The sequence below is a fragment of the Bidens hawaiensis genome, unplaced genomic scaffold, assembly GCF_021521415.1.
Source record: "Bidens hawaiensis isolate Kalapana, Puna unplaced genomic scaffold, B.hawaiensis_p1.1 tig00010895_1, whole genome shotgun sequence".
Lineage (NCBI taxonomy): Eukaryota > Viridiplantae > Streptophyta > Magnoliopsida > Asterales > Asteraceae > Bidens > Bidens hawaiensis.
This window is the reverse complement of record NW_027491842.1, coordinates 503,174-514,891: the sequence shown is the minus strand read 5'-3', so window position 1 is coordinate 514,891 and position 11,718 is coordinate 503,174. Positions and strand designations below refer to the sequence as shown.

At 35.2% G+C, this 11,718-nt stretch overlaps 2 protein-coding genes across 2 annotated transcripts; one reads left to right on the top strand and one right to left on the bottom strand.

The window, feature by feature from the left end:
* Positions 1-251: 251 nt before the first annotated feature.
* On the bottom strand, positions 252-3,278 carry LOC143536726 (putative beta-1,4-xylosyltransferase IRX9H). Its single transcript, XM_077030654.1, has 4 exons — positions 2,246-3,278; positions 879-1,128; positions 624-813; positions 252-473 (listed from the first exon to the last, which is right to left on the bottom strand). Exons 1-3 carry the CDS (start codon positions 2,998-3,000, stop codon positions 643-645), a joined length of 1,176 nt encoding a protein of 391 aa, XP_076886769.1. The 5' UTR covers positions 3,001-3,278; the 3' UTR covers positions 252-473; positions 624-642.
* A 1,686-nt stretch (positions 3,279-4,964) lies between these two features.
* On the top strand, positions 4,965-10,785 carry LOC143536725 (lariat debranching enzyme-like). The gene is made up of 9 exons (XM_077030653.1): positions 4,965-5,075; positions 7,741-7,881; positions 8,034-8,191; positions 8,265-8,580; positions 8,653-8,835; positions 9,418-9,536; positions 9,897-10,027; positions 10,113-10,202; positions 10,267-10,785. Exons 2-9 carry the CDS (start codon positions 7,759-7,761, stop codon positions 10,350-10,352), a joined length of 1,206 nt encoding a protein of 401 aa, XP_076886768.1. The 5' UTR covers positions 4,965-5,075; positions 7,741-7,758; the 3' UTR covers positions 10,353-10,785.
* The last annotated feature ends 933 nt before the right edge of the window (positions 10,786-11,718 follow it).

Below are 11,718 nucleotides of genomic sequence, written 5' to 3'. Positions count from 1 at the left end.
GCAACTCCAAAGCCCATAGTGTTAAAACTTAAAACACTAATACTGCATAATCTTACAGTCACTAACATTATAAAATCCTACAAAATTTAATAAATAGGAACGGACAATATATGATTCTCTGGTGATACAAAGGATGGATGTCTGTAGTAGCATGGGGAAAGCATGCTGCTATTAGCAATTTCAACAAATCTTACAGTTAAATAGAAAATTTACTTTCTGTATCCAAAAACTAAGCTCAAACTTGAAATATATAACAAGTTGTTGGTGTACAAAAAAACAAGGCAACTTTTTCACATGTTTTAATGAAAAAACAAAAAAGAATTTCACAAGGCAATGGCCAAACCCTAATATATAAAGAATAAGCAGAGCATAAACCTTTGATTTTAGATCATTCATCTCCTCGCCACTGCTTCTAAAAAAAGGCAGAGCAGGTGTTTTTGGGCACACATAGCTTCTGCAAACTCAACCATTATCTGTCACAAAAACACCAACAGAACTTGTCATCTCCTTAAGTAAATGATATATCATATATGCTAACATAAAGTCTCATGGATCATAAGTTCATCTTAGTGATGTTTGTATCTATACTGTTAACTAAAATGTGCAACTTAAGTTATGCATACCTCTTTATGGCTCTTGTTTTCACTCAATAGGGAGAACAGCATCGAGGTTCGTCTGAAGCAACCAACCTTTAGGATAGCCAAGTTCACGAGCTTCCAAATGCAGATGCCAGTTCATGATTTTAGAGCATCCAAAAGGAGTAGCTTCCATTTGACTCTCGTCCTCCACCACTTGTTCTATAAATGTCGTCTCCTGTAAACAAACACTGAATTTTTAGAATGAATGTTGATAAAAAAAGACAAAAATATTATGCATACCTGGAATCCTTCTTTGATGGTGTCCAGCTGACGAATCAAAGCTGAGGAACGTTTGTTCCATCTCTTTGGGTCCCACAAGATGGTGCTGTTGAATGCAAACCCTGACATGTCAACATGAAATCTTCTGAGTCTTTTACTCTTTTCATTTGTATGCCACCCGATTACTTGACTCCCATTGCATACAGGACCTTCCAAAGTTGCCTTGTTTTTGCTTTGTGCAAGCATTGCAACTGGCCATGTGCCAAATCGGCTGCAGTCACCAAAGCAAACAAAAAACAACATTTTAGAGTTTTAGAAGCAAGGACACATTCCTTTATATAATATACTGTTTGTACAGTTGCACAAATTTCCAATGCATATTCCTTTTTACTAATTTTGCACATATATTTGAATAGGGAAAACTTCACCAAATAATAAGCAGGTTTCCCAAGTGTTTCACTAAAGTCACTCGTTTTTTGTCCACTAAAAGCCACCCAACTGTCATCGGTGTTCCAATCATATATAAACTTTTTATAAATATTTTTGTTACAAAAATTAAGTGAGGCAAATGAAACATGTATCTATTTTGGTTACTGATAAGGAATTATTTTTTTTCCAATTAACTTGAAGTAGGAGATAACGATGGAGAAAAAACTTCACTACATAATAACTCAGGGTGTGCATGAGTCGGTTTTGAGCTCAAACCTATTTTTGTGTTTGACTACTGTTTGAGTTATGAAAACCGTTCAGTTTCGGTTTCTTCGGTTTTGTCATTTGGGCTTGAAATTTTTTAGCCGAAAAAAAAAACTTACGCCCAAAGTAATGAATTTGGGCCTTAATGTTGTTGTTAATTAATAATTAATTGATTATTATACATTATGGCTAAATATTTAAGTTATACCATTTATTAAATTTTTAAAAAAGACTTAAAAGTCAAAACTAAAAATGAAAAGCCATAAGTTCGGTTTGATTCTAATCACAAAAACCCAAACCGAACCGAAAGTTCGTTTTTTACGACAACATAAAACCGAACTGTCTGTTCTTATTTAGGTAATTGTACTCAGATTTTCCGTTTTTTCCCGGTTTCATACACACCTAATGATAGCCAAGTTTCATAATTGTTACTAACTAACCAAGATTCATGAATTTTCCTCATTTAAATTTAACTTTTCTTAACATTTGTAAAACAAAATTACATAGTACTGAAACACCTAATGAATAGGACATTTGGAAAACTTGGTTAGCTCTTATGCTATCAAGATAGTGATGATATAACAGAATGATCTAGTACTAATCACACATGTTATAGATGATCCATAAATCAAATGCAACACATGATAACTGCTCAAAAAGAAAACAAAAGTACATAACAAAAGCGAACAACATACCTGATTTCCCTCATCGTCTCAAACAATTCTAGCGAATAGACATTATCATCATCCGCAAAATAAACAATTCCATCAAGCTTATGATATTCAATATGTTCAAGCGCCCTATTCCTCTGATGAACGCCCCGGTCCTTAATATCCGTAAGATTCTTGGTACACACCAAGTGCCTATACATAATCCCCATTCCCCTAAGAATATCCGCAGTTTCTGTAGACGCCTCATTCATCTCCACAACAATCCAAAGAACCGGCGGAGGCACAAGCCTAAGCACCTGCCCCAATCTATTCAAGTAAAACGCTTGAAGCGCTCGGTTATACGTCGGCGTCACAACAATCAACTGTTTCCTAGCAACATCATAATCAAACCTCTCTTTAACAACAACCTCCCGTTCTTCGACCGCGGCTAACTCGACCTTATCAACGACGATATCCTCTTTGACATCCAGCGTTGGCGGCCGGTTAACCTCGAACGAGAAATCTCGACTCCTAACATCTTCAACCTCACCGAACGGAGCTAAACCTAAGAGAAACCCTAGGAGGAAGAACAACATACAGACGTAAACCAATCGGCGCCATGTTCGGTGGCCTTTACGCGGGGCGAGGTGTCCGACGCTGAATGTGGAGAGTGGAGAGGCGAATCTAGTGGTGGTATTGTGCTTATGTGAAGGCGAATTTAGCGAAAACGGGCTAGTGTTACCTCCGTTTTGATGCGAACGATCGTTATAAGGTGAAAGTGTTCTGCGAATCGAAGCCATCTAATCTAATCGGTCATAATCGAATCTAATCAAACGCAATTATGAGGCTTTTGGTGTGTTGATAATTAGATTCAATTGGAGTGAAATTAAAGGTATGAAGTGATTGAATTGATGTAATTCTTACTTGATTTGGAGTGATCGGAAGCTGAAGGTGTTAGGGTTTGAGTTGGAAGTGAAATGAAGTAAAATTTAAAGTTAGATTGAAAAGAAAGAGCAGACCAGGGTGGAAGCGCGTTTAAGTTGAATGAAATTGGGGGTGGATCATGGTGATGGTGGAGAAGATGTGTTTAATCAATTATTTAGGGTTTGACTTTCTTTTGAGCCCTAAATATGGGAGATGATGGACTGATTTCAATTCAAGTGATAACTCTAGATTGGTTTTTTGTATTTTAAACCAAGGGATGATTTTGGGATGGTCTTGGCATTGATAATCATCCTGAAAATCTCGATTTCGAAATTCAAAAATAATATTGGTATCGGTATCGAAATATTCGGTTTTCATATAAAATTCAAAAATATCAGTATCGTACCGTACCGGTGATGCCATACAAATCCCAAAACCTCAAAACCTGGCACCAGTACCAAGCGGTACACGTACAAAAAATGTTCATCACTATTTTAAACTAGATATGAGCAAACCGGTTTTAAACCCTAAACCGGTTCGATTTAGTCAGTAAAAGTCAAAATTAGTTTATTATCAGTTTTGGTTCAAGTTGAAACCGGTTAGAGAGAATTACAAACCAGTTTCGAACATACAGTTTCAATCGGCTTCAAAACGGTTTCTACATTATCGATTTTAAACTTGTTTGGTTTTGGTTCAATCTTTGTGTTAGTTCGGTTAACTTTTTTTTGCCCACCTTTATTTTATTTTAAATTTAAACGATAATCTATTGGCTAATAATAATACGTATAGGTAGTGTGTGAAGAAAATAAATGTTTGTAGATTGTTTTTTAATAGCTTTTACTTTGGTTGTAAATGAAATCCATCTTAACAAAAAAAAAAAAGAGGTAACTTCATCTTCACTTAAACTTAATTCATGTAACATTGAATAAACATAAACACCAGTCAATTGTGTTTATTAGGGGCACATAAGGTTACTTATTCGGTTAGTTGTGATTTTTTTATATAAAAAAAGTGAAACAAATATGTGTCATTGATTTACATTACCAATATGAATTATTATTGGAGCATAGTTTAAAATTCAATTTGCCAAAGAAAGTCGTATGCAACATTTTTTTTATATCAAAATGTTCTATATCTACTTGTATCCTTAAAACTACCTCATAATTATGTGACGATAAGTTATCTTGGATTTAAGGCATTAAACGTTAACAATTAACAATCGCTTTCCCATTTCATTTATTAATTAGTTGTTTGATGAGTTACATGATGCTCCGTTCTTTCTACAGTTGATCATCTATCTGCATAGTTGCATACCGTTAATCTCTCATAACAAATGAGAATGACACGAAAACCGACTTTAGAACACATGATGTGCATTACAAGTTCTCGGCATCCCATTTGGTTTGACAAATGCTCCCTCGACATTTCAACCATGCATGAATGATGTATTTTTGGAAATTTCTTCTTTTTCTATTAATGATATTTTAATTTACAACAAAATATGGAGAGATCCTGAGATGTTGGTCTAGTGATAAGAGGTCTCTTCTTCCTTTGTGGAGACACATATTGATTCTCATTTGGGTCAGTTTGAATGATATCTTGGTGAAATGACGAATCAGAGTTTTAATCCCGGGTTCGAACCCAACAGGAGACGACGGTTTACGGATTTCATCCGGTTCCCGCGCATCAGGAGGTACGGTCTCATGGTGGTCGGATAAACATTAAACATAGCCCCGAAAGAGTAAGTTTACACGTGAGATTCTTGGTGTTAAAAAAAAGCAAAAAACTAGAGAGAGGAACCGAATCGATTGTCCAAGGCCCAAAATTTAGCCCAAACAAGGGTCATAATAACATATGCGTTAATTAAGCCCAAGTAAGACAGAAAAATATCACGACTGTCAACTCCTCACCGTCGCCGCCTCACTCGCCGGACTTCCTGACCGAGTCTAGGGTAACTTTTGACAGCCTTCACTCCATTAAGGTAAATTATGTTTTTTAATTTGTTGAAATTAGATTCATTATGCTGAAGTTGAATTTGTTAGACACTTGAATTAGATGTTAATTTGTTGTTAAGGAGAATTCCCCTCTAAAAGCTACTAATATTGGCCTCTCTAACTACTTTAAGCCAGTAAATTAAAGCTTATTGTTAGCTAACCTGGTGCCTGGATGTGCATTTGAAACTCATTATTTGTCAATTGAATAGTCAGAATAGATAGATAAAAAAGAAGCTTTAATTAGGGCTACATGGGTCATAGGTGTTATAAAACTGATTATATTATGCCATAATAATCATAGAAGATCATCCACAGGCAGTGTTGCAGAAGTCTCTAGGCACTAGTCGGGTGGTTGGGTACCGCCTAGGATTAATTGGATTGGAATTTTTATATATTATTTTTCAAACACACACCCACACACACATCAATATGAATAAAATACTTGAAAACAGTTCAAAGTTCAAACATTTAACCTATAACATAGCAAATCAAGTAATTAAAAGTTTATGGTCTAGTCATCTAGGTTAAAAAGTGTATTTGGGCCGGATTTCACTAAAAAACTTCTGGGCCGAGTTAAGGATGTGGACTGATTTTGACCGACTAGGACCGATTTCGACCGACTAGAGCTTCCGATTAGCCAAAACTCGAGGTGCTTGGGGTCCTATTAGCGCCTAGGTGCCGACTATCGGTCGCCTAAGTCGATTTTAACAACACTGTCCACAGGTTAATCCAACACTATCTATTAACTAATTATTCTGACTCGCTTTCAAAAAGCATATGTAAAAAACATAATGTGCGTATTGGCGAACGCTAGTCATTGTTGATTCTATGGATTTAGGAAGTTATTAATCTCATTTTATACCCGAGCCTGTTTTGCTGTATCAGACAATAATGGGGAACCATGTCCAACATGATATTATCATGGAGAGAGTCTTCTGATTGAACAACAAAAATATAGGCAGTTTAATAATTATTGTGCTTTTAGATGTTAGATATATAAAATACCTCTAATGTGATATAGGATTATAATAATCTGTCATTAGGAAATGAAGAACTACTGGCTATACTACAATGCTCTTCTTAATTGAAAGAAATTCGAAAGCACTATACTAAAATGCTGCTTCTAATTTAAACCCAATTAAAAATTAGGAAAATTAATCAGAACAACGATAAACGAAACAAAGGTGTCATGCGAGAGCATTCTGATTGTGTAAGTTGATCATTTCATTTATGATCTGTGCAACTTATTTGTTAAATGTAACACTAAAACTGATAAATAAAGAAAAAAAAGGTTAGGGTTTACAAATGAATCTTAAACCATACTTTGGATCATTGGATCCTCTGTTATGTACATACGGCATATGTAAACATACATACCTTGAGATCTGTTTAAAAATGTGAACTTGAGTTTTGAATGATTGCCTTAATCGGAAATGACATAAACAGTCTCCGTCCCGGTGTTTGAAACTTCTAATAGTGATGAATTGTATAACCATCTTCTTTTGTTTTGATCTTTCTCTGTACTGAACAAGTGAACATACAGCACATCCTTGAGGTTGAGAAATTTAATTTATTCCCATCAAGTTGACCCTAATTGTTTGCCACAGAAAAACTATATGTTGTAGTCTGGAACTCTGGATAAATTACTAGATTAAGTTTAATAAGAGATATACATGAGTTGATATGAATTATAAATAATATGAGTTGATTGTAAGCTTCGACCCTTTTACTATCGTTTGTATAAGCTGACCATGTTCAGCATACTGCATTATTACAAAGTCTGGATTTGGTCGGGTGCCACCTTTTACCAAAGCAAGCGTTACTAAGACAACTTGTGAAGTTATGATGGGATCTGATGGTTAATTGAGTGATGAATTAATGGAACAGTGAAGAAAATTAAGGAAGCAGGAAGATAGAGTGATATTACTGGAAAAATGAAAAATACAGAGTACAAAATAACCAGGGCTGTGCCCTCTGTCAATGCACATGCATGAGCCCCACAAATCTAACAAACTTTTGCCTACCTCTTCTGACATCATTTATTCCTATTTATAACCTCTTTTTTAACAACTTCTTTAGCCACTTTTAGAAATACCCCTTTTACCCTTTCTAGAATACACCTGCAATATTGGTGGTGGTCCCTCATTTGAGATTACAGCTGGCCCATTCGTATCAAGTTATGAGATTAATCCAACGTGGATTGATGATCAATGTTGGTTAAAAAAACTTCAGCTAAACGAATTTTATAACCCATTATGCATGGGCTGCACCCAGCTACTTTTTTCATCAAATGAAAAGATGCCAGTGTTATGATAGTGGGTGTACTATTAATAACAACCAGCTTCTATGAAACGGTGGTAATGTTTCATGAAAACAATAAACCAGACTCAGACAATTCATGTACAGGTTACATAGTCAGTGCTTTGTCTTCTTCAAATTTTCTGAACTTGAATTGTATGATACGATAGCCTTTCACATTTGAGATCTTCTTGTTTTTCATTGTGCATATCCTTGTTTAGAGGTTACGAGAGATTAACGCTATTTAATTTTCCATGTCACCTGGACATAATGATTCAAATTAACTTTGGTTTCTAATTTTACTAATATGTATATCATTGACAGTTTAATTTATAGATATCGATGAAGATCGCCATAGAAGGATGCATGCACGGGGATCTAGATAATGTCTATGCAACTCTCTTGCATTTACAACAAGTTGAGAGGACACAAATTGATCTTCTAATTTGTTGTGGTGATTTCCAGGTCAGGCAGTTTTCTTTCCAATATAACTGTTATTATAATATGATGATATAGCAGAACACGTCGATATTATTCTCTAAATACACATATAAAACCTTTTCACTGTAATTGTATGAAACAGTGCCAATCTGAGATAGTGCTGTTTCTTTGAGCAGGCTGTTAGAAACGAGAAGGATTTGGAAAGCTTAAGTGTACCGCCTAAATACAGGGCCATGAATTCTTTCTGGAAGTATTACTCGGGAGAAAAAGTAGCCCCATTTCCAACTATATTTATTGGAGGAAATCATGAAGCATCCAACTACCTCTGGGAACTGTGAGTTTTTCTTGTTTTTATTTTTTTTATGATATGTTACATTGTAAGATCACTAACTCTGCTGTTTATGTAGATACTATGGAGGATGGGCAGCACCTAATATATACTTTTTGGGATTTGCAGGAGTGGTTAAGTTTGGAAGCATTCGCATCGGTGGTCTTTCTGGAATTTACAAGTCTAACCATTATCATTTAGGACATTTTGAAAGGCCTCCATATAACAGTAGAGATATCAAGTCGGTATACCATGTGCGTGAGTATGACGTTCACAAACTAATGCAAGTTGAGGAACCTCTTGATATATTTGTTTCACATGATTGGCCCCTTGGTATCACTGACCATGGAGATTGTAAAGCTCTTTTACGCGATAAGCCTTACTTCGAGGAGGAGGTAACCGAATTATGTTATTATGGTTGTTCGCTCATTGGGTTGATAATAAATAATATTGAATATGTTGTACAGATTCAGGATAAAAGTTTGGGAAGTAAACCGGCTGCAGAGTTGCTAGAAAAGTTAAAACCTCCTTACTGGTTCTCGGCTCACCTACATTGCAAATTTGCTGCTTTAGTTCAACATGGTGATGGTGGTCCTGTTACAAAGTTTCTTGCACTCGATAAGTGTATTCCTGGACGCAAATTTTTGCAGGTACAGTTTCACAGATTTTCTTTTAATAAATGAACATGAACAAACACTTTTTTTCCCAGTTAGTTAAACGAACGAACATGAACACATGTTTCGTCTGTTCATTTATGTTCGTGAACGTTCGTTCATTTAATATCATTTATGTTTGTTCGTATATGTTACTTTACCATTGTTTACATTCGTTAATTTATTCATTAAAATTTGTTTGGCCCATTACAGTTTTGTGTAGTTTTAATATTTTTTTAGGCCCAACACATTGCAGTTCACAAATCACAATTACTTTTAGTTGGTTTTACCTCAGTTATGTTCGTTCGTGAACCTTATGTTTATACAGTTAGTGAGCGAGAACATAAATGAACACGAACACGTTCGTTTTCTTAACGAATAAACAATAACAAGAAAACCTTGTTCGTTTAGTTGTCCGTGCTTGATCCTTTGCCCATTTGAAGTTACATGACTGAACACGAACATGCATCCATTTATGTTTGTTCGGTTCATTTAGAAGCCTACAGTCTCCACTGGGGGCTTCTTCATGACATAACCATTTTTTCTTTTTTGTTTTTAATTTTTTTTTTATTTGCTTAGATTGTAGAAGTTGAATCAGAGCCTGGGCCATATGAGATTCAGTATGATGAAGAGTGGCTAGCAATAACTCATAGATACAACTCCATTTTTCCTTTGACCGCAAGACGCTCATATTTCGGGTATTTAACCAAGGAAACTTCATTTTCTCTAAAACTAGCATACGTTCTGTTCCTCAACAGTTTTTTTGCACATTAAAGTCCCTATACGTTTTATAATTTAACAAAATCACGAATCTTTTTTTTAAAACTTGAAATTGATTCAGCTGGTTGTTTTGTTTATGTGTTTATAAATTTTTTCACGTGACTTATATTTTTTCATACTAGCTTTTTATTAAAACATTTTAGATGTACCGGTTTCAAACAATTTTGTTTAGATTTAACATGTGCAAAAAAATGCTGACGGACTTTTGTGAGAAAAAAAAGTATGTTGGTTTCTTATGCCTTCTACACATAAAGTAGTTGAGTTTGTGGTGGTTGTAGGGGTAAACAACTTGACTTGAAAGATAGCCGTGAAAGGGTAAAGAGTAAGCTGCAATCTAGAGGAAGTAAACCTTTCGAGTTTGTGTGCACGGTCCCATGCTATAATTCCTCTCAGACTGGTCCCGTTCCTGGTATATATTCAAATGTCTCTTTGATATCTTAACAAGTTACAAGCGAGGTCTTCTAGTGCTAAACTAGGTTTGTTTGTATGTATAGAGCACAATCGTAATCCTCAAACAGAAGGTTTGTTACGGCTTCTAGAACTTCCATATGTTCTTGATGACACAAACTCATCGGTTTCTAGAGGTATGAGATTATTATTATTGTTTTGTAAAATGTCAATATAATGATGATGCTTGTGCATATGTAGTTGATGATGATGGTGAAAATGGAGGCATTGAGGATGAGGATGAAATCCAACTTCCAGATGATGATGATGATGATGGTGATGATTAGAATAAATTATTATTCTGTTGGTAACAATTTATTAATATTTGATGTTAATGGTTAGAAATTGTAATGTATGACACATGCACTTTTAACCACCAGTTTAACCAATATGGTTTTACCTGCCAGAAAGATATAGGTTTGGGTTGGTACTTTGGTTTGGTTTAGGATGTGATGTATGTATGCATATAAAATAAATAATGCATGTCTAATAACTAAGTGTGTAGGATGGAATTTGCTTTACGTGTAGGTTTGTTATTATTAGCATAGACTTGACTTGACGTTAACGGAAAGATGTTCTTAGCTTGTAAGCATACAATCTAAATACTAAACGCTTATTTAACTTCATTTTTTTTGGTTCTTCTAGATGTTTTATGCCACAATTGTTGGTTGGGGTGGCTGGCTTAGTGATGCACAACAGAACATGACAACTCTTTGATAGGAAAAAAAGAAGAATATTATTGAATGACAACCATGTTTCTGTTTATAGGGAAGACCATCTTTTTTTGCTAGGTTTGATCAAGTCTTGAAATTGAATTGACAGCCTGTGATCAGGGACCAAAATATGGGTGTGAATTAATAAATTATTATTGCAAATAAAAATTTAGGAACTAATTGCAATAAAAAAATTTGCAAAACACTGATACTGGGGATCAAGATGATAGAATTTGGGTCTAACGACTAGTCTAAATTATCTATTAGTTATGTGTCTGGTAACTTCATATGTAGCCTCAAGCTATGCATTTTTAAGTTTCACATTGAACATTTTGGATATGAAGTTATGAACATAACGTCCCCGTGCCCCCCGGGGGGGGGGGGGGGGTTGGTTGTCAAATGCATACTTACTTTTTGCTTTCCACGTAATCAATGAGTCAAGATACCAATTGTGCGGTAATCACCTTTGGTTGACCGCTAAAAGTGAGTCAAGAACTCACTTTCCATGTCTAACTTTGGAACCCTTGCTAATAATATCTTAAAAGAATAACTTGGCCATGTGAACATCGGTGCTTCAGAGATGGAATTCAGGTACTACACATGTTAACCGCCTATGACGTTTACCACAAGAATGGATCATACTAGACCTTTTCGTTCATTACTTATTGGTCCACTAACTTTAAATGCAATCAAAGTCATACCCATTTTAAGTTGAGCATTTTCAACTCCATTTACCTTGTTAACTAATACCAAGTAGAGGTGGCAATTTCCGACAGCACATGAACACGTACGAGCATGATAGAAAGATAATCATGTTTTGGGTTTCATATATAACATGGTTAATACATGAGCAACGTTTAATTATACGTCTCGTGTTTGAGTTGACTTGTTTAACTCATTTATTACCATCCACCAACCTAGTTAACGTGTTTTGACTTGA

Coding starts and splice junctions, on each gene's coding strand:
- LOC143536725 (XM_077030653.1), top strand. CDS start 7,759: ATGAAGATCGCCATAGAAGGATGCATGCACGGGGATCTAGATAATGTC. Junction 8,192..8,264: donor TCCAACTACCTCTGGGAACT/GTGAGTTTTTCT, acceptor CTGTTTATGTAG/ATACTATGGAGGATGGGCAG. Junction 8,581..8,652: donor AGCCTTACTTCGAGGAGGAG/GTAACCGAATTA, acceptor TATGTTGTACAG/ATTCAGGATAAAAGTTTGGG.
- LOC143536726 (XM_077030654.1), bottom strand. CDS start 3,000: ATGGCTTCGATTCGCAGAACACTTTCACCTTATAACGATCGTTCGCAT. Junction 1,129..2,245: donor GAGACGATGAGGGAAATCAG/GTATGTTGTTCG, acceptor TGGTGACTGCAG/CCGATTTGGCACATGGCCAG. Junction 814..878: donor CCATCAAAGAAGGATTCCAG/GTATGCATAATA, acceptor GTTTGTTTACAG/GAGACGACATTTATAGAACA.